Raw genomic sequence first — 24,418 nt, 5'->3', positions numbered from 1 at the left:
ATTGTTTCAAATATATACTGTTTGTCCAAACAAGACAAAGGGTAAACAAGGAAACGATCCTTTGAGATGTAAAATCACCCACCCCTATCATGTTGTGTACTGTATGTTCTGCACTGTAGGAGATGTTATGGTCTCACAGTCCTGACAATTATATTTAGCATCAGTAGAGTTTAGAATTCGGGATTGAGTTTCATTCCCAGGCTCCTCTGATCAGTATTATCAGAGTGTAACAGTTGGGCTTGAGTTGGAGTTTGGATTGCACTGATACCAGAGGAATTGACAGAGTTGAGTGGGTTGACTGTGACAGCAGTAGAGACGTTGATGATTTCATGTCGACCTCTAACACTCTTAGAGCCGACTCTTTTCTCTGTATACATCAATGATGTCGCTCTCACTGCTGGTGATCCTCTGAACCACCCCTAAGCAGACGACACCATTGTGTATACTTCTGGCCCTTCTTTGGACACTGTGTTAACTAACCTCCAGACGAGCTTCAATGCCATACAACTCTCCTTCCATGGCCTCCAACTGCTCTTAAATGCAAGTAAAACTAAATGCATGCTCTTCAACCGATCGCTGCCTGCACCTGCCCACCTGTCCAGCATAACTACTCTAGACTGTTCTGACTTAGAATATGTGGACAATTACAAATACCTAGGTGTCTGGTTAGACTGTAAACTCTCCTTCCAGACTCACATTAAGCATTTACAAAATTAAATTAAGCATCTCCAAAATTAAATCTAGAATTGGCTTCCAATTTCGCAACAAAGCATCCTTCACTCATGCTGCCAAACATACCTTCGTAAAACTGACTATCTTACGGATCCTTGACTTCGGCAATGTAATTTATAAAATACCCTCTAACGCTCTACTTAGCAAATTGGATGCAGTCTACCACAGTGCCATCTGTTTCATCAACAAAGCCCCATATACTACCCACCACTGCAACCTGTATGCTCTCGTTGGCTGGCCCTCGCTTCATATTGTCGACAAACCCACTTGCTCCAGATCATCTATAAGTCTTTGCTAGGTAAAGCCCCGCCTTATCTCAGCTCACTGGTCACCATAGCAGCACCCACCCGTATGTATATTTCACTGGTCACCCCCAAAGCCTATTCCTCCTTTGGCTGCCTTTCAATCCAAGTTCTCTCCTGCCAATGACTTGAACGAACTGCAAAAATCACTGAAGCTGGAGACTCATATCTCCCTCACTAACTTTAAGCATCAGCTGTCAGAGCAGCTCACAGATCACTGTACCTGTACATACAGTAACCCATCTGTAAATAGCCCATCCAACTACCTCATCCCCATATTGTTATTTATTTATTTTTGCTCCTTTGCACCCCAGTATCTCAACTTGCACATTCATCCTCTGCACATCCATCACTCCAGTGTTTAATTGCTAAATTGTAATTGCTTCGCCACTACGGCCAATTTTTTGGCTTGCCTCCCTAATCTTACCTCATTTGCACACACTGTATATAGACTTTTATATGGCTTTTTTCTATTGTGTTATTGATTATACGTTTGTTTATTCCATGTGTAACTCTGTGTTGTTGTTTGTGTCAGACTACTTTGCTTTATCTTGGCCAGGTAAATGAGAACCTGTTCTCAACTAGCCTACCTGATTAAATAAAGGTGAAAAAATAATAATAATAAAACACTCCAGGCTGAGCATTGGGATTGAGTCCCCAGTAGGTGTGAGTTCGCCCGTGGTTGAAAGTCTCCCCTCGGAGTGGTTGCTCAGTGTGAGGGTGTTTGCCCCAATACCAGCCCGGGGTCAGGGTCCACACGTGGCTGGAGAAGGGAATAAGGAAAGGTAAAGGTGTCTGTGAGTCCATGAGGTAAGGACCAACACACACTCACAGTATACATTCATCACCAGGCTGGTCTCCAGGGCCCTAGGGAGAGCCGGGTTCTTCGCACGACACACCAGCTCCCTTCCGTTGTCCGAACTGCTTAAGAACATGAACCTGCAGGGGTGGGGAGTGTGTGTGTGTGTGTGTGTGTGTGTGTGTGTGTGTGTGTGTGTGTGTGTGTGTGTGTGTGTGTGTGTGTGTGTGTGTGTGTGCGCGATGGAGGGGTGGGTGAGGAGCGTGGGGGAGAGCGGGTCATGGGGAAGGAAGAATTGGATGGAAGAGAAGAATAGATGATGGATAACATTAAAGATCATGGCTTAACATAGGACACATCACCCCTTAACACTCTAATTGAGCCCTTGAGACCCCATAAGAACAGACAGATTCATACAATCTCGGGTCTGGATATCAATAGCATTATAACCCCGCTAAACATCATAACAATGTGGGCATTATACCTCCAGACATATGACAAACCCAAAGTCCACCATGTTATCTAGATTCATCTCCAGATTTAAAAGCTCCTATACAAAATATGGTTGCTATTTATAACCACTATCCACACATAAAGGATTTAGTTGGAGACCAGGCTATTCTGCGTTAGAGCTGAATTATCTCCTTAATACCTTCTACATCGTGTTTTTGCAGATGACAAGGGTTTATTATCTTTGGAGCTGGATTAGGCTCATCTGAAGCACTGGTGAATGTATGTATGTACCACCAGGTGAATCAGATAGGATTGCATCTGTCTAGCAACTGAAATGCAATTCTGTGTCTATGACAAAAGCTCATTTGATTTGACACAAGGCACGAGTGACAGTTTACAGTCGGCAGCAATTCATTACACTGTACTGTAGTTCTGTGGGAATGCAGAAGTGCTTCAATTAGGGATAACACATACACACACACACACACACACACACACACACACACACACACACACACACACACACACACACACACACACACACACACACACACACACACACACACACACACACACACAAGACAGAGAACAGGAACACATACTCTTTTGTAGCGTGTGTGTTCTGGAGCTTGTCCTCAGAGCCAGACATAGGGAAAGACTCTACACCTGTCAGCTCAACTCCATCTGAGAGAGAAAGAGAGGAGGAGGGGGAGGAGGAAAGAGAGTGTGTGTTAGAGACAACAAGGCAAGGGTGTCTGTTTTTTCCCCACCATTTTTACAAAGATACTTTGTGAAGAGTTGGGGGTTTCAGACGTTTTGGAAGATGGGCCGGGACTTATCTGTCCTGACGTTAGGGGGAAGCTTGTTCCACCATTGGGGTGCCAGGACAGAGAAGAACTTTGTCTGGGATGAGTAGAATCAGGCACCTTGTAGGGGTGGGAGGAACAAAAGACCAGAGGTGGCAGAGTGCCAGGGTTGGGGTGTAGGGTGTTTGACGAGAGCTGATAATCAGAATAGGGGACGTGCTCTACAAAAATGAACGAATGGCAGGGAACAAGCACGACTGTGCATTAGATTGCCTAGTTAAATAAAGGTACAACATTTATTGAAAAAATATGACGCCTTCTCAGTATGGATGATAAGTATTACGATATTTGTTGCTTACTGCATATGTTTTACTAACCAGTAAATTCTAACTAGTATGTAGTACTATTAGTACACAGTGTGTAGTTTTAGTAAGTAGTAGGCAAGACAGATTTCAGACACGGCCATAGTTTTAAAATGTCATTGTAAAAACAGGGCATTGACTTATAGTGTACTACAATTATAGTGTAGGTTGAAACATGTCTTTGCAAACATGTTTTTCCCTCAACTCAGTACTGATTCACATTTAACGTCTCTGCTATTCCTAATGGAAAAAACATGTATGTACTAGCATTATTGAATTGGTGTGCAGTGGGTTGATAGCGTACTTGGTGACCTACCTTTAAACAGAGTGATCACTGCCTCTGGTTTGGCGTCTGGAGCGATGCATGTGACAGTGTAGCTTTTCCCTGCTACCCATGGCTCTGTGGTCTCCAGCTCAAAGTAAGGTTTAGAGGGAGGAACTGAGGGGAGAACAGAGGACTGGTGTCTTTAACAGTGGTTCTGGGTCGCACGAGATATACAGTACAGACTAGGCCTTGACCAGAATTGGTGATTCTGTTTACAGATCACAGAAAAATATATTGCATATTAATGCATTAAAAACATTTGAGACCCTTAGATGTTGAAGAAAGACAGTTGTACCAAGCCAATAAGGCAGGTTCTGTTATATTCCTGGAGAATCAGTGGGTCCATATCATTAGTGTGGTGTACAGTAGATAAGACTGGGATGTGCATACAGAGATGGGTTGGTGATGAAACGAGACAGATGATAATCTGTTATAGCGCCAAACAGTTCTTCTCTCAGATCACCCCCCAGCTGAATACGTGCTTACACAGCAGATCAAAGCACTACCCACTCCTTTTCTCTCCCCCCTCTCTTTCATTTCTTTCGGACCATGCATGAATTCAGAGAAAGAAAACTTTGTTGAAGAGAGTGGAAGTTATTTGGACGGGAATTCAGAGGGAAACTGTCACTAGATGTGCTAATCAACAAACAGGCTTCAGCACAACTGTCATTTACTCTGGACACATGATCATCTACTCCACAACAAACTGTCACAGAATAGGGGAAAGGAGTAGGGACATGGAAAGAGGAGAGGAAAGAGATCTTTAAACTGTTATTTTAACAAGCAAATGCAAGCTTTCTGTGAATGGGTGAGAGCCAGCATAACACACAAGAAAAAAAGGTCACTGCTACTTTTCAACAGATATCAACTTACAGCATGGTTTAGTGAGAAGAGAGAGAGAGATAGAGAAGAAGAGAGAGGATGACAAGAGAGAGAGAGAGAGGGAGAGGGAGAGAGAGAGAGGGACAGAGAGAGAGCGAGAGGACAAAGAAAAAAAGAAAGAAAGAAAGAAAGAAAGAAAGGAAAGAAAGAAAGGAAAGAAAGAAAGAAAGAAAGAGAGAATGGAAGAGAGAATGGAAGAGTAGAGGAAGAAAGAGAGACAAACAAGCAGCTATTGTTTGTTTATCATGCAAGTCATCCAGGGGAAGAGCTATATGTTTCATCAAGGGGTAATTCTGTCATCCGCTGCTGAATGCTGACATAAATCCAATGGTTATGGCTGGATAAACAGTCAGCCAGATAGTTTCTCTCCTCTCCTCCAAATCTGGGTAATTCACCTAGTGCCACTGGGAGGAGCTGTTGCTGTGTGCAGTAAAGTAGTCCTATTGGCTCCAGCCCTGCTATTGAGACAGATGAGATCTGGCTGCAGCTTCAAACTGATTTCATGGAAGCAATTGGATCTGTGTGGACTGTGATGGGTTACCCTGAGCACTGCAGAGGTGAGCACTGAAATAATGAGATGCATTTGTTTGTGTGTTTTTTCCCCCTCCCTCACCAGTCTCCACTCCCCGGGATGATGGGCCGATGACTGGGCCATGTGTCTATTGAAAGGCTCCTGCACGCTCAATCTACTCAAACCCACATGATTCACACGGCTGCATCACTTGTTGTGCTCCAGGAGAGTCTCGCCACCTAACATATCTCCTAAAATAAGAATGATGATGTTCGTAAACGAGCTGGGCAGGTATATCATTTCTTCTCTCTTGCATCCTCTCTCTCTCACTCTCATGCTCGCTTCCTCTTCCTATCTCACACTTACTCCATCATCCCCTATTCCCCTTCCCCAGCCCTATCCAACCCCCTTCCTCCCTCTCTCTCTCTTTCTCTATCACTGCTGTTAAATCTGCAGAGGGAGGTGCAGTATGGTGGAGGGTGTGCTGTAGCTTGTGTTGGGAATGAGAGCCCCGTATCCACCACAGCCACTCAGGTGGACCATGTGACCCCAATGAGCCCCACCTGAGTTCCCCCCTACTACCTCCCAAAACACACACACACACACACACACACACACACACACACACACACACACACACACACACACACACACACACACACACACATACACCCCCCCCCCCCCCCCCCTACAAACATACACACATACACAAATGCATTTTCACATGTGCACAAACATGCACAGTCATGCATAAACACACAAACTCATGTGCACACACACACACACCCACTCTCAACATAGACACACATGCAGACATGCTGCTGCCATGAAGGCGAGAGACAACGACAACAAAATTCCATTCATTAGGCAAATACAGACGGATGGATGGATGGAAAGGCAGATAAGAAGCAGATTAGCCAGACACACAGCGATAAGCACACACACACACACACACACACACACACACACACACACACACACACACACACACACACACACACACACACACACACACACACACACACACACACACACACACACACACACACACACACACACACACACACACACACAGAGAGAGAGAGAGACAGAGACAGAGACAGAGAAAGAGACAGACAGACAGATCAACAAGTCTGAAAACACATTTGCACACACAGACCCTGACTGAATCCCCCTGATCTATCTTGATTCAGGTAGCTGTGTGCCTCTGACACAGCAGGTGGTCACCATACAGTAACTTCATAGAGAACACAAAGCTCATCTGATCTGTTTGAATAAAACATCTGATCAACAGGAAACAAATAAACAAGCAGGCAGTTTAGAGAGCCTGTGTTTTTTGCTCAGAAATGATTGACATTTGTGAATTACAATTGTGTTTTTTTGCAAAACTCTATATAACCATTGTTTTGCTGGAATGGAATGTTTGTAACCTGTATATTTGACTCAGATATGTGGTTGTCTCACCTAGCTATCTTAAGATAGATGCACTTACTGTAAGTTGCTCTGGATAAGAGCATCTGCTAAATTAGTAAAAAGGCAAATTTTATTGTTTTACATACAATACATTTAAATGTACTTATTTGTTACATTTGGCTGTGTAAAACCAAGCAGTACTACTTATTTGATACATTTGGCTGTGTAAAACCAAGCAGTACTACTTATTTGATACATTTGGCTGTGTAAAACCAAGCAGTACTACTTATTTGATACATTTGGCTGTGTAAAACCAAGCAGTACTACTTATTTGATACATTTGGCTGTGTAAAACCAAGCAGTATTACTTATTTGTTACATTTGGCTGTGCAAAACCAAGCAGTACTACTTATTTGATACATTTGGCTGTGTAAAACCTAGCAGTACTACTTATTTGATACATTTGGCTGTGTAAAACCAAGCAGTACTACTTATTTGTTACATTTGGCTGTGTAAAACCAAGCAGTACTACTTATTTGTTACATTTGGCTGTGTAAAACCTAGCAGTGCTACTTATTTGTTACATTTGGCTGTGTAAAACCAAGCAGTACTACTTATTTGTTACATTTGGCTGTGTAAAACCAAGCAGTACTACTTATTTGATACATTTGGCTGTGTAAAACCTAGCAGTACTACTTATTTGATACATTTGGCTGTGTAAAACCAAGCAGTACTACTTATTTGTTACATTTGGCTGTGTAAAACCAAGCAGTACTACTTATTTGTTACATTTGGCTGTGTAAAACCTAGCAGTACTACTTATTTGATACATGTGGCTGTGTAAAACCAAGCAGTACTACTTATTTGATACATTTGGCTGTGTAAAACCAAGCAGTACTACTTATTTGTTACATTTGGCTGTGTAAAACCTAGCAGTACTACTTATTTGATACATTTGGCTGTGTAAAACCTAGCAGTACTACTTATTTGTTACATTTGGCTGTGTAAAACCAAGCAGTACTACTTATTTGATACATTTGGCTGTGTAAAACCTAGCAGTACTACTTATTTGATACATTTGGCTGTGTAAAACCAAGCAGTACTACTTATTTGTTACATTTGGCTGTGTAAAACCAAGCAGTACTACTTATTTGTTACATTTGGCTGTGTAAAACCAAGCAGTACTACTTATTTGATACATTTGGCTGTGTAAAACCAAGCAGTACTACTTATTTGATACATTTGGCTGTGTAAAACCAAGCAGTACTACTTATTTGTTACATTTGGCTGTGTAAAACCTAGCAGTACTACTTATTTGATACATTTGGCTGTGTAAAACCTAGCAGTACTACTTATTTGATGCATTTGGCTGTGTAAAACCTAGCAGTACTACTTATTTGATACATTTGGCTGTGTAAAACCAAGCAGTACTACTTATTTGTTACATTTGGCTGTGTAAAACCAAGCAGTACTACTTATTTGATACATTTGGCTGTGTAAAACCAAGCAGTACCACTTATTTCTATGAGAGTGAGGCAGATATACAGCATTTTGCCTCCAAAAACATGATTGTTTGTTACTCTGAAAATAAACCATCAAATTATATTTGAAACAAATACATGTCAGTCATTGAACAACCCCATGCCATGATTAGATAAACACACCCATCTATTTCCTAATTTCTTTAAACATTAAAAGTTAATTTAGCAACATTTTTGAAAATGGATATATAGCTTTTTGGAATTAAACTCTTCATGTGCAGACTCACTAGATCAAACCAGACATGCATTCATGCACGCCGTACAGACACACGCACACACTAAGGACTCAGGTGTGTGAGCTTTGAGGCTGAAAGCCATTGAAGCGGTCCTCCCCCTTCATCCTCCTCCCTCGTTCCTCATCCCTCGCCCCATCTCCTCCGTTCACCCCAGTGCTGAACAGTAAGCGAAGCAGGTGTCCAAGACAGAAATAGGCCTCAGCCAGTCCTTCTCCCCCTCATCTTTCACATTACATAAGAAACAACATCTTACTCAACAACCCCCACCTCCATCCCCTGTCACAAAGACACAGCATCTTCCCTGAGAGTGAGAACTGGATACTAGAGACAGACGAAACAACAACAGAACACTCACTAGCTTTTTGACCTGGCCTTGAATGCCACATATTTGACATTATTGAGCAATAACTCGTAAAATCCTTCTCATATCCGCAGCACACCACATACCTAGCTAAGGCTCATTTTTTTGGTCCGCAGCCTTGGGCAGCTAGTACCTGTTTGCTCACTGTGCTGAAAAAGAGGGCCAATTTCACAGGCAAATAGAACAAAGGTATACCCATTGAACAAAATCACCCTGCCTTCCATTCTGCTTGTGTAAATGCCCCCGTTTATGAGTTGCTGCATTATTCATAAAGAAGTGCCATAACATGAAGGCTCATTGTGCAGTATACTCGCACCTCTAACGGTTGTCTCTAACCCCCAACCAACACTGATAACAAGCTTAAACACCCCCCTTTCCCCCAATCCCCGTCTTCTCCCACAGAAATACCTAACTGCAGCTTAACTGCATGAGTAACGTATTCTTAAAAACGGGACACATCAAACAAAAACATTTAGAGTATTATTTGCAGGATCCGGATATACAGGCAGGCCTGTGCTTAGAGAGAGAGAGAGCGAGAGCGAGAGCGAGAGCGAGAGCGAGATGAAGGGAGGCAGAGAGAGAGAGAGAGAGAGAGAGAGAGAGAGAGAGAGAGAGAGGAGAAAATGGAAAGAGGGACTTGTTAATTAATAGGATTATATGGTAACGCTAATGGTTTCAAACAAAAGACAGTGGATGTGTCAGGTGTTCTGGTATTCTGACGGGCGGGAGCCGGGGGTATAAGTTTCGGCGGGAGGACGCGGGGGTGGTGGAGAGGTTGTTTTTGTCATGGATTACTTGCTGCCGCTTGATCTGCCTATTGCCGTAATCCCCTATCTGAACTCGGCAGGATAGGAAAAACACACAGGAATTATCTCGCCCCTGATAGAAATGTCTCAAAAATGTCTCTTTGTTGGCCCGCTGAGAGGACTTATTGACGTTTGTGTGCCTCCCTCTCAACTGTTCGATGCGTGTGGTGCGTGTGATCCGTCTTGAATTAGCTGGTGATGATACCCACAATCCACCACTCCGACCTGGGGGAATCCAACTAGAGAGCAAGGCTCGCTTTTCTTTTGGTTTTACATGATCTTTCTATGCTTTCTCACACTCTTTGCATTGCTACCTCTATCAGGATAAGGTAAGACCCAGATGCAAGCCTTGAACAAGTAACAATGTTTATTACAGCAACAGAGGCAAAGGTACAGGACGGCAAGCAGGCTCAGGTTCAGGTCAGGCAGAGGTTGGAAATCCAGAAAGGGGCAAAGGTACAGGACGGCAGGCAGGCCCAGGTTGCAGGCAGATGGTCAGGTTGGCAGGTTCAGAGTCAGGACAGGCAAGGCAAGGGTCAAAAACCAGGAGGGTGAGAAAAAGAGAGGCTGGGAAAAGACAAGAGCTGACAAACAAGACGAACTGGCAACAGACAAACGAACACATGTAGAAATACACAGGGGATAATGGGGAAGATGGGCGACACCTGGAGGGGGGTGGAGACAATCACAAAGACAGGTGAAGCAGATCAGGACATGACAATCTCTATCTCTCTTTTCTTAAAGGAGTGCGATAGTGTTTTGGTTGGCTGACTGGTGAAGGCTGTCTGTGTTATCATGGGAGCTGTGGTAGTCTGGGGGAACTCTTAACTCATTGGAAGGCTGTCAAGCTGTGTTACTCATTTCACTTATAGGTTGTACAGTACTGGCTTTGGTTCTAACCCAGTATTACAATAATAACCCATCTGATTCAACTCATCAACTTATATTAAAGCCTGTGATTAGTTGAAATAAGTGTTTTAGTGTTGTTCTGGAACAAACGTCTGCACACCTCTGGGTCCCCAGGACTGACGACCACTGCTGTTGAAGGATTTAGATTAGTCTGTGGCCTCAGGCTGGTCTGTCTGCCTGTCTGATTGTATCAATATATCCATATGTCATGGAATCAGTTGGAAAACATTCAGGGAAAATATGCAGGGATAGCAGCTGGGAAGTGTGGGAGCATTAGGATCTACGCATGTTGGACTGACAAGAGAGTTGAAGGTCTCCTCCAGACAAACTACTACACTACAGTCTCCTGACACCCTGAGCTCTCTGATCTGGGCCTGGACCTCTCTGATCTGGTGCCTCATAGGCACCTGGGTGGATAGCCTTTACGTATTGTGAATGTGTGTACACACCCACCCAACAACACACTTCACGTCACAGCAGTGATAAATGTGGGACTGAGTCCTGCTGTAGCTGCAGGTGTATAAAGACGGAGCTGGATGGAACAGGGGGGAGTGTAGAGAGGGCTGGGGTTCACTCCCCACTTCCTTCCTTTCTCTCTCAGTCTCTCCCATTGATGTCAGAAAAATCTGCTCCCTTCCCAGGAGAGCGAGAGAGGCAGTGAGAGTCACCAAGGCAACACCCCCCCCACCCCCAGCACCTCGGTATACACACTCCATGGCCCCCAAAAAGAAAGAGCGAAAGAGCGAGAGATGAATGGAGAAGGGGGAAATGAATACACCGTAGCAGCAGAAGAAAAGCTCTTTCAGAGTCACCGTGCTCTCCACATATGGCATAGCTCCCAAAAGCAAGGAGGCCGAGATAGCCAGCGCCGAGAGAGAGGGAGAGGGAGAGAGAGAGAGGGAGAGGGAGAGAGAGAGAGAGAGAGGAGAGAGATAGAGAGAGAGAGATAAAGAGAGAGAGAGAGAGAGAGAGAGAGAGAGAGAGAGAGAGAGAGAGAGAGAGAGAGGGAGAGAGAGAGAGGAGAGAGAGGGAGAGAGAGAGAGAGAGGAGAGAAAGAGAATGAGAGAGAGAGAGAGAGAGAGAGAGAGAGAGAGAGAGAGGAGAAAGAGAATGAGAGAGAGAGAGAGAGAGAGAGAGAGAGAGAGAGAGAGAGAGAGAGAGAGAGAGGGAGAGGGAGAGAGAGGGAGAGGGAGAGAGAGAGAGATAAGGAGAGAATGAGAGAGAGAGAGAGAGAGAGAGAGGAGAGAAAGAGAATGAGAGAGAGAGAGAGAGAGAGAGAGAGAGAGAGAGAGAGAGAGAGAGAGAGAGAGGAGAAAGAGAATGAGAGAGAGAGAGAGAGAGAGAGAGAGAGAGAGAGAGAGAGAGAGAGAGAGAGAGGGGGGGGGGGTGGAGAGAGAGAATGAGAGAGTATGCTGTTCATCATAAAGTGACAACAGGCGGCCTGGTGTACTCACACAATTACATCCATTCCTTCCCACGTCTGTGTGGATACTTTTCATTCACTCCCATTCTATTATGATTTACTTACCCAGGAGCTACTGACACAGAGCACCATGAGGGGCTGTTACGGACGGAGGCTCACACACTGCTTGTGTGTGGTCCATAGAATCAAGAACATATCTCAATTGTCATATTTCTCTGTTGTGTGCGATAAAGGAATAATCTTAGATATGTCCTGCAGTTCATGGTCATGGGATTAGCGGATGGACTGTGCAACTGTTGGGTTGGGGTTACTGTATTCACCTTGCTGTCTGCCTCTCTGCAATTCTGCAAACATTTTGCAATTCACAAATGAGATCGTCCTCTGTCATAGAGAGTGAACGGTGTCCTGATGAGACAGCAACTTTTCTGACTGAGCCAGGCGAAATCAGAATCATTATTATGGATATATCCAAAGAATCTTCAATGGAAAAACTCAAACAAAAGGAAATACAGCTAGTTTGCTGTCATTTGAATGGCAGAGATTGACGTGAATTTGTTTTCGGTCGATGGCGAGCTAACAAAAGACAAGAACGTTAGCCAGGCGGAATGGAAAGCATTCTTTGATTGCATAGCAATGATGGGGAAATATTTCCTTTGGTGGAAGGATGAAATAGTATGTATTGACTTATGAAAATAATGTTTTTAATGAGAATATGTCACTCATTATTTTAATATGTTGGTAAGCAGTATATTAAAGCAATAAGGAACCTTCCTGGGTTTGTGGTATGTGGCAAATATACCACGACTAAGGGGTGCATCTACTTTGCTTTCGTAGTGCCTAAGAACAGCCCTTATCAGTGGTATACTGGCCATATACAGTACCACACCACTTCAGGCCTTATTGCTTAAATATCCAAGAAGTAACAAAAATGGCCACTTTATATTATTGTACTCTGTTTATGTCCAAATAAAAGTAAGAAATGGGTTTAATCTCTATAATTTTGAGCCCAAAATAAGCCTAAACAGCAGACTCAAGGTGCATAGCAACAAATGACACATTGTGTCAAGGACAAGGACCTGTAGATTACAGGTTAGAATGTTCAGTGTGTGGCTGAGCTCCTGAAGATTTTCATACATTAATGTCATACTTGGTCTTGAATAAGATGACCCACCACCCGCCGTGCCCCCCTGTGGAGTAACAGTGGTTTTGCTCACTCTGCACATTGATCCACGCTGTATGGGAGATGATTGCCCGGCTGCTCTCGGACTGGCCCACTTGGCATTCGTAGGGGGCGTCGTCCTCCAATTCGGTTTTCTCGATTTGGAGATAGTACTGTCCTGGAGTAGAGAGAGACACAAAGACAGTAATTCATGTTTTAATGACACATTATGTTGTAATTGCGAAGCTTCGCACAATGAACTGTAATTACAATGAGAGGTGGTCCATTTAGTCTCTACCATTCACTCTTCACCTGAAATAGTACCCATCCAATGTACATCTATGAACATTTACTAAAAAGCCCCTGTGTCTCTATGGGGCACTGGGTCCAAAAAGCACTGAGCTTTGAATTACCTTCAATCGAGGAAACATGGTTGAATGAACACAGATGTTTTGTGTGGGAAATTAAAGACTTGAATATCTGTAATGCCGCCAGATGGTGTGGTTGGTACAGAGCTGTTATAATACTGTAGATTCAGCGTAATGTTTGCCTGCATCATTGATACCTATGGGGAAACAGACTGGTAGGATTCTCATTTATCAGGCACCAAGTTGAAGCCCTTTGAAAAGAGGAGAGAGAGAGTGGTATTGACTACCGACCACTGTGAGAGAGCTTGGTTTCCACACATACAGTACTGAGGAGGATCTTAGCACCAGATACACACTGGAATTCCATCTGTTTATAACGCAAGAGGCTTTAGTCCAATTCAGTAAATATTTTCTCTAGCGTCGTGCACATAAATTCGGGGACATTTTGCTTGCAACTTGGTCTCACACCCTGTTGATTTACCATTAGGCTACTTAGGTTTGGAAAATAGCACACTAACCAACGAAGAGGGATAGCTGTGTGGTGTATGAAGTCTGACTCCAGATCTGTCACGATGTTCTATATTGGTGGGAATATGGTATGTATCGATTGAGGAGGACAGACAAAGTACCTCTCCATCTTTATTTCTCTCCTGATAGTGTTTCACCATCCACGGATGAATATGTTGACTGATGCAATTAAACGTGTGTATTATAGGCTGTTTGGGGTCTGGGAGGCTTTTTCCTGTTTTGTGTCGCTCTCTGACTCACAGCGTACTAACATGTATAAAATAACATCTTGGTGTGACAACCACCCAGTCCTAAAAAAGGACTCATCAACAAAGTTGGCAAGATAATTAATACCAACCAGCAGCAATTTTCACATCTATGCTATCATAGAGCGGGAAGACTTCGAATTATGAATAATTTCCCTCTTTCCTGAAATTACTCACCACAAATGCCGCAATCAACTTGCCAAGTGTGTGTGTGAGCGTATGTGAGAGTGTGAGAGCTCTTTCAGCGCCAACAGACATCACTGATGGTGACAATCAGTGACAAGTATCATCGAGTGGCGTCAAGTGATAACGCTTGTGTTTTTGCTTCTATAGATTTAAGTATGTGTTTGCCACAAGCATATATATCTGTTTCTTTGTTTGTGTGAATATATGTGTATGTATGCAGAAGTGTGTGTGTGCTAATGTAGGTGTCTGTGTGTTCATCAGTGTGTGTGTGTGGTTGTTGTTCTTTTATCCTTTGACCCAGTTTCAGTGGAGAGCAGAGCATGTGTGTGTGTGTGTGTGTGTGTGTGTGTGTGTGTGTGTGTGTGTGTGTGTGTGTGTGTGTGTGTGTGTGTGTGTGTGTGTGCAGTGCATGCCATTCTGCCTATCAGTGTCTGTGAATATGTGTGCAATTTCTAGAGTTTAGTGTGTCCCTGAATGTCTGTCAGCTCCCGTGTGCCTGTCTGCTAGTGCTGTGTGTCTCACGACATCCAAGGTACCATGGAATAGCACCATGCGGCTCTGTGCTGGTTGATCATGAGCAAATGCAATGCTCATATTTAGGATTGCCTTCTAATTGGCGATTACTTTTTATACATGCCGTGTGCGGATGCTGCTACATACTTTTATTCTCATCTCTCCCTCTCTCTCCCTCTCTCTCTCTCTCTCTCTCTCTCTTTCTCTCTCTTTCTCTCTCTCTCTCTCTTTCTCTCTCTTTCTCTCTCTCTCTCTCTCTTTCTCTCTCTCTTTCTCTCCCTCTCCCTCTCCCTCTCTCTCTCTCTCTCTCTTTCTCTCTCTCTCAATTCCATTTCAATTTAAAGGGGTTTGGACACAGCTACTCATTCAAGGTTTTTTCTTTATTTTGGATTTTGTAGTATCATTTCTAGTGAAGACATCAACACTTTGAAGTAACACGTGGAATCATGTAGTAACAAAAAAAGTGTTCAATAAATCAAAATATACAGTGCCTTGCGAAAGTATTCGGCCCCCTTGAACTTTGCGACCTTTTGCCACATTTCAGGCTTCAAACATAAAGATATACAACTGTATTTTTTTGTGAAGAATCAACAACAAGTGGGACACAATCATGAAGTAGAATGACATTTATTGGATATTTCAAACTTTTTTAACAAATCAAAAACTGAAAAATTGGGCGTGCAAAATTATTCAGCCCCCTTAAGTTAATACTTTGTAGCGCCACCTTTTGCTGCGATTACAGCTGTAAGTCGCTTGGGGTATGTCTCTATCAGTTTTTCACATCGAGAGACTGACATTTTTTCCCATTCCTCCTTGCAAAACAGCTCAAGCTCAGTGAGGTTGGATGGAGAGCATTTGTGAACAGCAGTTTTCAGTTCTTTCCACAGATTCTCGATTGGATTCAGGTCTGGACTTTGACTTGGCCATTCTAACACCTGGATATGTTTATTTTTGAACCATTCCATTGTAGATTTTGCTTTATGTTTTGGATCATTGTCTTGTTGGAAGACAAATCTCCGTCCCAGTCTCAGGTCTTTTGCAGACTCCATCAGGTTTTCTTCCAGAATGGTCCTGTATTTGGCTCCATCCATCTTCCCATCAATTTTAACCATCTTCCCTGTCCCTGCTGAAGAAAAGCAGGTCCAAACCATGATGCTGCCACCACCATGTTTGACAGTGGGGATGGTGTGTTCAGCTGTGTTGCTTTTACGCCAAACATAACGTTTTGCATTGTTGCCAAAAAGTTCAATTTTGGTTTCATCTGACCAGAGCACCTTCTTCCACATGTTTGGTGTGTCTCCCAGGTGGCTTGTGGCAAACTTTAAACAACACTTTTTATGGATATCTTTAAGAAATGGCTTCTTCTTGCCACTCTTCCATAAAGGCCAGATTTGTGCAATATACGACTGATTGTTGTCCTATGGACAGAGTCTCCCACCTCAGCTGTAGATCTCTGCAGTTCATCCAGAGTGATCATGGGCCTCTTGGCTGCATCTCTGATCAGTCTTCTCCTTGTATGAGCTGAAAGTTTAGAGGGACGGCCAGGTCTTGGTAGATTTGCAGTGGTCTGATACTCCTTCCATTTCAATAGTATCGCTTGCACAGTGCTCCTTGGGATGTTTAAAGCTTGGGAAATCTTTTTGTATCCAAATCCGGCTTTAAACTTCTTCACAACAGTATCTCGGACCTGCCTGGTGTGTTCCTTGTTCTTCATGATGCTCTCTGCGCTTTTGACGGACCTCTGAGACTATCACAGTGCAGGTGCATTTATATGGAGACGTGATTACACACAGGTGGATTGTATTTATCATCATTAGTCATTTAGGTCAACATTGGATCATTCAGAGATCCTCACTGAACTTCTGGAGAGAGTTTGCTGCACTGAAAGTAAAGGGGCTGAATAATTTTGCACGCCCAATTTTTCAGTTTTTGATTTGTTAAAAAAGTTTGAAATATCCAATAAATGTCGTTCCACTTCATGATTGTGTCCCACTTGTTGTTGATTCTTCACAAAAAAATACAGTTTTATATCTTTATGTTTGAAGCCTGAAATGTGGCAAAAGGTCGCAAAGTTCAAGGGGGCCGAATACTTTCGCAAGGCACTGTATTTTATATTTGAGATTCTTCAAAGTAGCCACCCTTTGCCTAGACAGCATGGCATACTCTTGGCATTCTCTCAACCAGCTTCATGAGGTAGTCACCTGGAATGCATTTCAATTAACAGGTGTGCCTTGTTAATTTGTGGAATTTATTTCCTTCTTAATGCGTTTGAGCCAATCAGTTGTGTTGTGACAAGGTAGGGGTGGTATACAAAATACAGCCCTATTTGGTAAAAGACCAAGTCCATGTTATGGCAAGAACAGCTCAAATAAGCAAAGAGAAACAACAGTCATTAATTACTTGAAGACATGAAGGTCAGTCAATCCGGAAAATGCCAAGAACTTTAAAAGTTTCTTCAAGTGCAGTGTCAAAAACCATGATGAAACTGGCTCTTATGAGGCACGCCACAGGAAAAGAAGACCAGAGTAACCTCTGCTGCAGACAATAAGTTCATTAGTTTCCAGCCTCAAAAATTGCAGCCCAAATAAATGATTCACTGAGTTCAAGTAACAGACAAATCTCAACATCAACTGTTCAAAGGAGACTGCGCGAATCAGGCCTTCAAAGTCGAATAGCTGCAAAGAAACCACTACTAAAGGACACCAATAATAAGAAGAGACTTGCTTGGGCCAAGAAACAAGAGCAATGGACATTAGTCGTTCTGCCCCTGAACAAGGGAGTTAACCCCCTGTTCCTAGGCCATCATTGAAAATAAGAATTTGTTCTTAACTGACTTGCCTAGTTAAATAAAGGTCAAATAAAAAATAAAAAAAATCTGTGGAAATCTGTTGTCTGCTCTGATGAGTCCAAATGTGAGATTTTTGGTTCCAACCGGCGTTTCTTTGTGAGATAAAGAGTAGGTGAAAGGATGTGTAGTTCCACCGTGAAGAGGTGTGATGATGTGGGGTGCTTTGCTGTTGACACTGTCAGTCATTTTTTGTTAAATTGAAGGCACACTTAACCAGCATAGCTACCACAGCATTCTGCAGCGATATACGCCATCCCATCTGGTTTGCGCTTAGTGGGACTAGCATTTTTTTCAACAAAACAATGACCCAACACACCTCCAGTCTGTGTAAGGGCTATTTGACCAAGAAGGAGAGTGATGTAGTGCTGCATCAGATGACATGGCCTCCACAGTCACCAGACCTCAAACCAATTGAGATGGTTTGGGATGAGTTGGACCGCAAAGTGAAGGAAAAGCAGCCAACAATTGCTGAGCATATGTGGGAACTCCTTCAAGACTGTTGGAAAAGCATTCCAGGTGATTGGTTGAGAGAATGTCAAGATTGTGCAAAGCTGTCATCAAGGCAAATGAGCCTACTTTGAAGAATCTCAAATATAAAGTACATTTTGATTTGTTGAACAATTTTTTGGTTACTACATGATTCAATATGTGTTATTTCATATTTTTGATGTCTTCAGTATTATTCTACAATGTAGAAAATAGTACAAATAAAAAAAACCCTTGAATGGGTAGGTGTGTCCAAACTTTTGACTGGTACTGCATGTTTACATTGCCAAAGTGAGTGAAATAGTAATAAACAAAAGTGAAATAGACAATAAAAATGAACAGTAAACATTACACTCATTCCAAAAGTTCCAAAATAATAAAGATATTTCAAATGTCATATTATTTATATGTACAGTGTTGTAATGATGTGCAAATAGTTAAAGTACAAAAGGGAAAATAAATAAACATAAATATAAGTTGTATTTACAATGGTGTTTCTTCTTCACTGGTTGCACTTTTCTTGGGGCAAAGGGTCTGTTACGCCCTGGCCTTAGTTATCTTTGTTTTCTTTATTATTTTGGTTAGGCCAGGGTGTGACATGGGGGATTTATGTGTTTTTGTCTGGTCTAGGGGTTTTGTATGTTTACATTCTAATTCTAGGTGTTTATGTAAGTCTATGGTTGCCTAGATTGGTTCTCAATTAGAGGCAGGTGTTTATCGTTGTCTCTGATTGGGAACCATATTTAGGCAGCCATGTTCTTTGGGTATTTTGTGGGTGGTTGTCTTATGGGAGTTAATCAAATTGGATTTGTTTTCGAATTCTTTGTGGGTCTGTAATCTGAGGGAAATAGGTGTCTCTAATATGGTCATACATTTGGCAGGAGGTTAGGAAGTGCAGCTCAGCTTCCACCTAATTTTGTGGCAGGTGTGCACATAGCCTGTCTTCTCTTGAGAGCCAGGTCTGCCTTCAGCGGCCTTTCTCAATAGCAAACCTATGCTCACTGAGTCTGCACATAGTCACAGATGTCCTTTATTTTGGGTCAGGCACAGTGGTCAGGGCCAAATAGCATTTTAGTTTACTCTGTTTTTTTGTAAATTCTTTCCAATGTGTCAAGTAATTATCTTTTTGTTTTTTTCATGATTTGGTTGGGTCTAATTGTAATTGCTGTCATCTCTCTCTATCTCTCACTCTCTCTTGCCACTTTCATTTTCCCTTTATTCGCTTCTGAGGGTGACAATGTTGGTACACGCAAGGCTATTTCACAGTCACATAGTCTCTGTAGTCACAGATGGCCTCTGTTTAGACGTCCTCTGTTAAGCCACTACCACCAGGTCCCCGTGGTAACTTCATTTAGGCCTGTGACTGTGTCCTCCATGCATATCAAGGCTATACAGTGTAGGCTTACTGCTACTAAGTCTGTCATACAGCCAATGCAATTAAAGCTGACAGACGTACCGTTCACCCTCACAGTGAACAACCTGTCATTTGAAATATGTCACAATAAAGAAAACCATCAAATTCACACATGTCTTAGAGCAACAACACAATGCTCGAACTCTTGGCCCTTTTGATCTGTTTGCGTGGCTTGTGTAGGCCTTCATTCTGCGATTGCATCTCTGTGCTCATAATTTAGACATATTCCTCATGTTCATCTTGTCCATGGGTTGTCTACCACTCAATGTTTTAATTTGGTAGCTTGTGTTCTGCATCTGCTCAAACTGTAAAAACACATTTGTCTTGGGCTACTACCCATGTGTGTTATCATTTTCTGCTTCCATGTCATTATTTCTTACCCAATTTTGATATACTGCTTTTCCCACCCATTTCCCCCTACTATTAAAATGTCCCTACTTTGTATTCAACCATAACGCAAACGCCAACCCTACACCAAGCTATGTGTCTGCATCCTGGTTCAACCCTAGCCCTAGCCTCAAACACAACCCTAAATCTAACCCTAGCTTCGTGTCCACAGCCCGGCTCAACCCTGGCCATAACCCTAACCCTAGCTTCAAGTCCACATCCTGGTTTAGCCCTAACCATCAACCACAACCCAAACTCTAACCCTAACCCTTCCCCAGGCTCTCACCTCTCTTAGGGTCCCCCAACAGGCTGTAGCGAGGGAACCCTGGCAGGCTCTGTTGTGGACCCAGAAGCAGGCCATCCTTCACCCACTGGACAACCCCTGAGGGCCTCAGCACCTCACACCTCAGCATCACCGTAGTCCCCGCACGCACCGTCATGTTCTTGGGCTGGGTCCTGAACGCCTGCTGGGCCCCCACCTCCACCACACCTGAAGAAGAGAGGGAGGGAAAGGAGGGAAGATGGTGAGAGGATGGAGAGGAAAGAGGGAACAAAGGGAGGGATGGGTTAGGGGGATTGTGAAATGGATGGAGGGAGCGGAGGAGGGTGAGAAGATGGAGGGGAAGAAGGGAACGCTAGGAAGGCAGGGGATGAGGGCTCAAATAAAGATGGTAGAGCCGGGCCACATTATTCATCACATCATATGTTTTATTGATGGGAAATTGGAGAAATTCGGCCCTGCAAATGAGTCAATAATGTAATTACTGCGAATTAAACCCCTCCTCGGTCCAGGAGATAAGGAATGGAAAGGAAGAGAGGGCGGGGGGGTCCAACCAAGCCCTCGTTCACCCATTGCTTTTTCTTCACTTGCGATGTCCCTTCGGCTAATTTCTACAGATAAGAGTAATGATATTTGGTTTAATGCCCTCGTTTGTCATAGGTGGTGTGGGGGTGTCGGGAGGTGGGGGTGGGCAATCCCTCACTCCCTGTATGAAGTGAAATGCTCCGGTACACTGCACTGGTGGCTGGAAGGTAACCTTACTGCCACTCAGCCAGCCTGGTAGTGAGTGAGTGAGGTGGAGGCTAGAACAATGAGACCAGGATCACAAGGTAATGCGATTGTAGCTCTGCATGCAAAGTCCTATGCTAATTAGGGGCCCTAATATATAAGCATGCATCTTATTTTTAAACTATGCAGTGAAGAGGAGAGCAGCTATTTACACCGCCTCTTTCTGGAAGGTTGTTTGAATCTTGACCCTCTTTGAGCCAATCACAAAGTTGTTTGCGAACTGCATGCTCGGCTGCGCCTCGGCAATGTGAGTGAGAGGGAGAACTCTACGATCAAGGGGACATCAGTCACCTCACGTCAAACGTGAAGGGAAAGATTGGCCATTATAGACGACGCATACAAACAACCAGCCACAAAATCACATTTGCATATCAGTTTACATAAATGAATACACAACAATTCCGTGTACAAATGAGCAGCAAAAGGAAGTTGAAAAACAAACAGGAACAAAATGGATTCTTCTCTTTTTCTACTGCCACTGCCTAGAGAGGTGCATGGGGGATGGAAGTGGTAAGACAGGCAAACACCGTAGGCCATTGATTTCCTTTATCCATCCAAGGATTTGGTGTCTATTTGAACGAGATAATGGCTTGGAATTATGCTATGGAGCTGATGCTGCCCACAAAATTCTTTGGCCTTCGCTGTCACAACGAGATGGAAGCAGAGGCTAGCCATACTCTGGAGTATAAACTGAACCGCTATGAAAAGCATCTGTAATAATTGCAGTTGAAGTTATTAGTATGAAAACATTGGACAGGGTCGACAGAAAGCAGGTTAAGAGAAGACGATACCGGTCACCTGTTAACTTACTGAACAATGTCTCTCTGTTTCTCTCTGTGATGTTTTCAAAGGCAGGAGAGAGAGATGTAATGTAAAGGCATGCTATCAGACATCAACTTGAAATAATTATGTCAGCAGTGCAGTGGGATATGTTCCATTAACAGATTAGTGTGGATGATAAATATTCGTTGTGATTGTTAGATTTATTTTGGAGCTGATTTACTGTATGTGTCAGTAAATGTGCTGTAACTGCATAATGATGCGATCAACACTGGAACTAGATTTGTTTCACAGAGCAAAGGCTTACAAGTACTGTGGGATTTCATGTTGATTGACGGCCACCATTTTTGAATATGATTTACAAAATAATCCGAACAGATTGTCGTTGTCGGAGGAGTTACAGCAGCAGTAAACAGACGGTTGGAAGAACAACAACTTTGACAGCTTGGTGATTCGACAGCGTATTTTGAGAAAACGATTAGCCACTCGTCACAGCATCCTTCTCTTCTGACAATGTGTTGTCGTTAAGCTGTCCTGTTTCTGCTCCCATTCAGTTGGTGTTGCTCTTCTGAGAACCAGCTGGTACATTGGCAAGGAAGTGTAATGTTGAGGCCTTAGCACAATGTCTAATTGTATCAATGTGATTGTCGATGAGTAACAATCCAATGCCAGAAGTGTGCAATGCAAGGTAAGTGAAAGGCAAAGGGTATTAGCGAGGAATAATACCTGATGTGCTGCATACAATTATCAACAACACTACAACAATCCACAGAAACCTTGATGCAAACTCATCCATTGAGTTGAACAGAACTCTAGGTTATGCCTCTCATAAAGTCAATGAGAGCACAGTGCTATAGAGTAGAGTAATGGTGTGTAACTTAACAGAAGGTCTTGCTGAGTTCGAAAGGAGACAATAGGTCCATTGTGGCTGTTTTTCTTACCCCATTGCAGAGTAAGGAGAAGAAGAAGTGGACTAGAGAAGCACGTTGTTGATGACAAACCCATCTCAAACCTCAGGCTCCAATCGTTTAATCCAGGCCCTGCAGAATCCTGAAACGACAAATCACAGAGATGACAGACAGTGAACTGTTTGTCAATTTATTTATTTTTTATTTAACCTTTACTTAACTAGGCTAGTCAGATAAGAACAAATTCAAATTTACAGTGACGGCCTACCGTCATGTTGGTTATGTTAGTCAAGGCTTAGTTGACTCAATGTCAAGTTTTGAGTTCCCGAGCACACACAAATTATTCTCAAAGCGATATTGTGCTAGCTACAGTTGGTGAAGACAGACTAACCTGGCTACTGATCATTGGATGACTCTTGCATGCACTAGTGAATTAACCCATCAACAGTTTTTAGATAAATCCATGAGTAACACTATGTCTACGTCCATTACATTCTGTTCTATTCTAACACTCCCCCTCTGCCTGTTTCTTTTGGAAAGGGATGTGCATTTTAAGTTAGTTTGCAATCAATCAACTTATCTGTCGCGAATGGAACAAATAATAGTGATTTACTTGATTGAAAACTAAACATTTTCTCATCTGAATAAACAAAATGAATTAAAAGCAACGGTTCTTTGAGGCATCTCCCCTCAGTCGATTAGTTGCACTCCAACAGGCTTTGATAAGAATTAGCTCACACTCAATTATTCCTGGCTCTCAGAAACATCAGTGTATTTCAGAGCCCCCAACATGCACTTTGAACACACAAGGGCAATTTGATCCCCCTTCACCACATTAGATGTCTGTTCTGAGCTCTCAAAAACAAATCTGCCTTCTCCCCCCCTCTCCCTGTCTCTCTCACACACTATCACTCTCTTTGTTTCTCTCACTCACTCTCACTCTTTTTTTCTCCCTGTCTGTTTCTCTTTCTCTCTCTCCCTGTCTCTCTCTCTCTGCCTCCCTTTCCCCCTTTCTAATACACCCTTTATTAAAGGGTCAATCTGCAGTTCCTACATGTATATACATTTTTGGACTCACTGTGTACAGGACCCAATGATTCTTGAGGAATATAACTTCAATATAACTTAACCTCATGAGCTTGGTTCAATTGTCGTATCCCCTCAGAATCCCAAAACAAAAGCTCCAATGTTTGTAAACAACGCAAATGTAAACTAACACTGCATAGCCTCAAAACATGGTTAAAATTATACTTTTGTCAGTCCGTGCTCTGTTTATGAATTTGAGAGGGGTTACATTTCTCCTGCCCAATCCCTTATCAAAACATGGGCAGAGAGACGCTTTGTTTTAACCTGACCTGCTGATTGCCCCTTTAAAACACCATAAGCATTTCAACCCCGACCGATGTTCATGAATTGATTTTCCTCATACTTATTAACCATCCCAGTCTGCCCTTTTCCTCACATCTGAGATCTAAATACCATAGAGAGTAAAATGCTGGCTGGTTGGTTTCTATATGTGTAATGAAAGTTCCCCATGCCTTCCCTCCTCCGTTGTGGGAGTGACGCTGTTAATGCAGAACTGCAGAACTGCAGAACTTGGCTGAGAGGGAGAGAGGTGAAACTGGTCTGGAGAGGAAGGCTACATGACTCAACACGTTTCTACCGG

General features: G+C 43.0%; 1 protein-coding gene across 1 annotated transcript in view; it reads right to left on the bottom strand.

The window, feature by feature from the left end:
- LOC139380022 (nephrin-like) overlaps positions 1 to 23,710 on the bottom strand; it is a 59,808-nt gene extending 36,098 nt beyond the window's left edge. Inside the window, exons 1-7 of the mRNA XM_071122514.1 lie at positions 23,687 to 23,710; positions 22,786 to 22,894; positions 20,282 to 20,485; positions 13,076 to 13,198; positions 3,771 to 3,893; positions 2,889 to 2,970; positions 1,867 to 1,973 (exon numbers count right to left, since the gene is read on the bottom strand). Of these exons, the coding sequence (XP_070978615.1) occupies positions 1,867 to 1,973; positions 2,889 to 2,970; positions 3,771 to 3,893; positions 13,076 to 13,198; positions 20,282 to 20,485; positions 22,786 to 22,849 (703 nt within the window). The 5' untranslated portion in view covers positions 22,850 to 22,894; positions 23,687 to 23,710. The remainder of the gene's footprint in view (positions 1 to 1,866; positions 1,974 to 2,888; positions 2,971 to 3,770; positions 3,894 to 13,075; positions 13,199 to 20,281; positions 20,486 to 22,785; positions 22,895 to 23,686) is intronic.
- Positions 23,711 to 24,418: the final 708 nt, after the last annotated feature.

The sequence above is a fragment of the Oncorhynchus clarkii genome, chromosome 2 (genome assembly GCF_045791955.1).
Source record: "Oncorhynchus clarkii lewisi isolate Uvic-CL-2024 chromosome 2, UVic_Ocla_1.0, whole genome shotgun sequence".
NCBI lineage: Eukaryota > Metazoa > Chordata > Actinopteri > Salmoniformes > Salmonidae > Oncorhynchus > Oncorhynchus clarkii.
Note: the sequence above shows the minus strand (reverse complement) of the source record. Positions and strands in the feature narration are given on the sequence as shown.